Source organism: Diabrotica undecimpunctata, chromosome 7 (genome assembly GCF_040954645.1).
Source record: "Diabrotica undecimpunctata isolate CICGRU chromosome 7, icDiaUnde3, whole genome shotgun sequence".
Taxonomy (NCBI): Eukaryota; Metazoa; Arthropoda; class Insecta; order Coleoptera; family Chrysomelidae; genus Diabrotica; species Diabrotica undecimpunctata.
The window spans coordinates 46701585-46707584 of record NC_092809.1 but is presented as its reverse complement, the minus strand read 5'-3'; the positions used below and the strand labels follow the sequence as shown (position 1 = coordinate 46707584).

Sequence of the window (6000 nt, the reverse complement as noted above, 5' to 3'; positions counted from 1 at the left end):
CCCCTTTTCGGAGGACCATTTCTCACTTCCTCGTCAGCCCTGACCCTACTTTCCACGGGTTGGTTACCCAATCTCCGGTAAGGTTGCTCAAGTTTGCCGGGGTTCACCCGTGTGATTAAACCACACTTCTTGGAAGTGAGGATAGGAATTGAGTAGGAGTGTCCATTTGTGTATTTGTCCCATAAGAAGTTGGAAATATTGTTTTTTTAATTGTTTGAAGAATAAATAAGGACTTTTGGTTATAAACATTCATTCTGTGGGATTGGTATTATTTGTTGTTCGTGAATTTGTGAGGTAAGAATATCAAAGTATTAAGATATTTACTATGAATGTTTTTTACTGTGTACTGTGTTTTTTACTGTATTTCAAGGTATTTTGTTGTTGTTTTTATCAGGGTTATTTCAGAATAAATCAGTAAATCATTGAATTTATTTACGAAGTTAAAAAATATTTACATTAAATTTTAACGATATTCGTTTTCTCGTAGTTTAAGTTATAATATAATCTCTCTATCAAATTGCCCCAATGACTGTTTAAAAAAATGTTTTTTGAATGTTGTAATAGTTTTGGAGTTTATTTCTTAGATCTGGACATATAATGGCTAGTCTTGTAGGGGATAAAATCAGTAGCACTTTAAAAAGATTAAAACATTAATTTAAGTATTTTTTAACTTCGTAAAGAAATTCAATGATTTACTGATTCATTTTAAAATAACCCCGATAAAAACAACAACAAAATGCCTTGACATACAGTAAAAAATAATTAAAGTTTTAATCAAATCATATCATAACCTTAAAATATGAACATTTATAGTAAATATCTTAACCCTTTGATATTCTTACCTCACAAAGTCACGAACAACAAATAATACCAATCGCACATGATGAATGTTCATAACCAAAGGTCCTTATTTGTTGTTCAAACAATTAAATAAACCAATATTTCCAACTTCTTATGGGACAAATACACACAAATTAGAAATGTTTGGAAAGGTTTTTAAATAAAATACCTGCCCATTGTGACGTGAGAGCTTAGGTAGTCCATCGTACCGTAGTTCCTTCTTCTTGCTATACCGTACCAAGTTTTAAACTTATACTGATTCTTTGCAAATTGTAATTATTATAATAATTAGAAAATATATCTGTTACATAAAGTCTAATTTAACTGTAACAATTTATAGCAACATTTTTTTTATATGTATCTATATATTTGCTAAATTTAATGCCTTATAAGACTTTCATCCAGGTACAATTTTTTACCAAGCCGATAAACTAATATTGGTGCTGGAATCCTTAGTTTTTAGATTATTCTCAGTTGATTTGTCATCAATTGTGATTTGGTCGAATGTGTCCAAGAAATATTCAATCTTTTCCAACAGATTTGTAGCCACATTAGCAAATTCCTCCCAAATGAGATATTCTTGTGTTACATAAACGTCCATGTCCTCCATATGCTCTTCGATGCCGAATATTTTTTCCTCGTCTAAAAATAATATTAAAAATAAATACAGGGCACCAAAAAAACTATACTAAACCATTTAGACAACAAACAGTCCTGACATTACATTGGTTACCAAACTTACCCAAATAATCTGCCAACAGAACAAGTAATTTGTGTATTTCTGACTCCGAAAATAGTTCGTGTAGGTCAATCGTATCGATGCAATAATTCCAAAGGACTTGGCAAACAAGATTTCCTAGAGACCAGTCGTGATCACACTCCGTTGTCAATATTTTGATTATTTTAGAGACGCCTCCATTGTTCTTAAAGAGAATTCTGGAACGGTTATCCGACATAAGATTCACAAAAACTCCGACTGTCGTTTTAAGCTGTGAGTGGTCAACTAAAATAGTGGAAATAACTATTATTAAATTAAGTGCATTGGTGTTTTAAAAAGTATTAAAATCAGAAAAAAATTACCAGAGAACTTCCTAATCATATTTTGATTAACATATGGCTTAAATTGGCTACATTATTGTTACAACAAAAATTTTAATAAAAAACCAATTAGGAGAGTCAAATACAAGAAGATAGACATTATTGTAAGAAAAAGTAAGTTTTTTTTTAACAAATTAAATACTTTGCTAAATAAAAGCTCTATAATACGACAAAGCTGAGTTGAATTGTAACCTTGAGCCACCAACAAGTAGCCATGATTATTTTACTAGAGTATCACTCAAACGGTTTTGCCAGCTAATTATTGCTTTTCACTTTCATAAGCTGTCTATAAATCTAATATTTGAGCTTGTACTTCCAATTTTTTCGACTTATTTATAGTAGGTTCCTTCGTTCTCTTCTATTCATCATGTTGTTCTTGTTGAAGCTTATTTAATCATCATGGCTCAACTCATGTTTGCTGTACCAGTACCAAGTTAAGGACCATGAGAAAGGATCCTGAACCGTCTTATCATTGGACTACCATAAGCGAAGCTGTGACATACAGAATACTGTGATACAGAAGGACAGGGGAATCCACTACACTATTCTTTACAATAATGTCAAGCGTAATGCCATCTAATAGGGGTCTTGGATGCTGTCAAACAGTACTAAGCGGAAGGCTGCAACGATCGCCAATATCAAGTTAAGGACCATGAGAAAGGATCCTGAACCGTCCTATCATTGGAGTACCACAAGCGAAGCTTTCGCAGCAGAATGGTTATAGTACTGTGATACAGAAAGACAGTGAAATCCACTGCATTATTCTTTATAAGAATGTCAAGCGTAATGTCATCTAATAGAGGTCTTTGATGCTGGCAAACATTACTAAGCGGAGTAACGATCGCCAGTACCAAGTTAGGCACCATGAGAAAGGATCCTGAACCGGCTTATCATTGGACTAGTACAAGCGAAGCTGTGACAGCAGAATGGTTATAACGCTGTCATACAGAAGAGCAGGGGAATCCACTGCATTATTATTTACAAGAATGACAAGTCTAATAGGGGTCTTGGATGCTGTCAAACAGTACTAACCGGAGGGCAGCAACGATCGCCAGTATCAAGTTAGGGATCATGAGAAAGGATCCTGAACCGGCTTATCATTGGACTACCACAAGCGAAGCTGTGACAGCAGAATGGTTATAACACTGTGATACAGAAGGGCAGGGGAATCCACGTCCTTCAATCGATCCACAAGAATGTTAAGCTTAATGTCATCTACTAGGTGTCTTGGATGCTGTCAAGCAGTGCATGAACCATGCAAGGGTTAAAAACACATACAGAGAAGTGGCAGTTATTGAAAGATAGCTGGTAATTTACAACATTGAAATTGCTAAACTAACTGAAAAACATAGTGATTAGGAGAGGATCAATTTAAAACGCAAAATGGCAATTATGTCTATTTATTTGGCAGTGAGACAGAGGATTTTATCGGTGTAGCCATTCTGGTTTCACCAAGATTATAAAAAGCAGTCGTAGATTTTCAATCTATGAACAGTGTGCTTCTTAAACTAGAAGGCAAACTACATAAACTCAACATATACAAAATAATAACTTAAGAATATACTTAGGAAATTCGGTAGAGGTGAAGGAAATGAAAGACGAAATTGACGCTTAATTGGCAGCGCAACAAATACTATATCACAAACACAAGATTCAAGCACCACATAGACTCTATTGTTGAAACAATTTTGGTCTTGCTGAGAAACCGAGAAATCTCACCAAAGAAATAAATAAAACGAAGATCCTCCGCTGATAAACAACAATATTAACACAATACATAAAAAAAATAAGAGCAATGATCAAAACAACTAGCCAAACGATCTGTTTAGTGAAATTAGTAACGATTTTAAACCCAGAACTTGAGCCGTTGAAGACCACATGGGAACACTAATATAAGAAAAAACATATAAGATAGGTATATCATAGACGTGATATAGCGAGAATCTATATAAAGCTCACCAACACCAAGAGTTTGTCTACCAGAACTGTGATGAAATAAAAGAAGAACCTTATATACTAGAAAGCGAAGTAAGATGGACGGTCGAAAAACCCAAACTTAAGAAGGCACCTGGTTCAGATGTGATAAAAACAAAAATGCTTAATGCCACAAAAGAAACTGGAATAAAAATAATTCACCTGCTCTGCAATCTAATATGGTATTCTAGGTAGAGGTATTCGAGTTTTTTTTCAATACTATACAATGCAAATGATTGAAACATTCAGGGAATATAATATTCCGTTATACAATTATACATCTCCTTTATAGATTATCGCAGTCTTCGACACAGTCAAAAGCATTACTTCTGGCGGATACTAAAGGAATAGGCGTAGCAAAACATCTAATTTCCATTATATCTGAGCTATACACACATACCACTGCAATATATAAGTATTTAACACACTTTTCAAATTCCATCCAGAACAAGGTGTCATGTAAGGATCTATATTGTCTACATAACTATTTAATAAATATGGAGCACATATGAGGAGAACTCTTAAAGGATTTGAAAAGGGTGTCTTAATAAATAGTCGAAAAATAAGCAATCTGGGCCAAGCATCTAATATTTAGTCATGAAAAGTTAGTAAATAGGCAGTACGATCATCATCTCTCCATAACCAAGATTGACCGGTTTGACGTTGTAAAGGCATACTTATATCTAGGATCATTGGTTACAAACACAGAGACACTGCAGCAGGAGACAAAACATATTTGTAGTCGATATAAAATAGTACAACTGATCCTTAAAAGTAAAATAGAGGGCCGTAGAGGTGTAGAAAGAAAACAAGTTTCTTGGTTAAAAAACATTCGTGAATGGATACAGATAACAAATGCAGAACAATTATTCCGTATTGCAGAAGATCGAGAAGCCTGAAATGGTGATCGCCAACGTCGGATAATTCTGATATGGCACGCGAAGAAGAAGTCTATAAAAATACCAAGAAATTTTACAGTATCAACTATACTGATCTGGGTGTTATTAAGAAGCAAGAGTTGAAGAGCTCCTTTGTAGGATAATGCTACTGTTTTATCCACGTTAAAAGAGATTAAATTAGAGTCGGACCATTTAAGTTATAGTCGTTAAGAAGGAGTTATATGTGTTTATATTTTGAAAGTAGAAATGGTTTCTTGTCTAGAAAATTATTACTTAAACTCATTACAAAAGCATCCATAGTGGACTTTATATCCCAAACTGAACAAATTTCATCTTTATCAACACATTTTTTAATTGTAGGAACTATATTGTATATACAACAAATGAAAATTTTTGTGGATATTCTTACCGGTCTCTAATAAATCTATGAGAATCTCAAAAACATCGGTTTCACATATGTAGTTTCGGGTTACTTTTGATCGGGATAAATTTCCTAAAATTCTCATCGTTTCTATAACACATTCTTTATTTTCCGATTTTGCGTACTCCGTTATACCTGAAAATGCAATAAATATCAACAGTGGGATAAAATTATTTCTAAATATATGTAAATCATTAATTCCTAGAACTAGAAATATATTAGATATCATTAGGTTCATTATTCATTTGCAGAGACCACTTTCTTAAGGGGGTTTCATTTTGCGTTTTTTAAAATTTATTCGATAGTATAACTCTTCAAGAGTATCTAGTTAAAATTTTAGAGTCATCGGAGCGAAATTGGTGGAGTTATAGGCATTTATGAGTGAGTGAGTTGAGTGAGTGAGGTGAGGTGAGCCAGTGAGATGAATGAGTGAGATGAGTGAATTGGGTGAGTAAGTAAATGAGGTGAATGAGTGAGGTAAATGAGTGAGGAGAGTGAGTCGGTGAATTATTGAGGTGAGTGAGTGAGGTGAGTGAGTGAGGTGAGGTAAGCCAGTGAGATGAATGAGTGAGATGAGTGAATTGGGTGAGTAAATAAATGAGGTGAATGAGTGAGGTAAGTGAGTGAGGAGAGTGAGTCGGTGAATTATTGAGGTGAGTGAGTGAGGTGAGTGAATGACTTAATGGTCTCGACTGACAGATAAAGTTATTCCCAAATTTCTGAAACTCAAACTCAAGCTTCTTCTCCCAAATTCTTAGAAAGATCAGT

General features: G+C 34.1%; 1 protein-coding gene across 1 annotated transcript in view; it reads right to left on the bottom strand.

Moving 5' to 3' along the window:
• Positions 1–356: 356 nt before the first annotated feature.
• The window catches only part of LOC140445287 (armadillo repeat-containing protein 2), an 87339-nt gene continuing 81695 nt past the window's right edge, over positions 357–6000 (bottom strand). The window contains exons 12-14 of the mRNA XM_072537218.1: positions 5221–5367; positions 1583–1843; positions 357–1482 (exon numbers count right to left, since the gene is read on the bottom strand). Of these exons, the coding sequence (XP_072393319.1) occupies positions 1256–1482; positions 1583–1843; positions 5221–5367 (635 nt within the window). The 3' untranslated portion in view covers positions 357–1255. The remainder of the gene's footprint in view (positions 1483–1582; positions 1844–5220; positions 5368–6000) is intronic.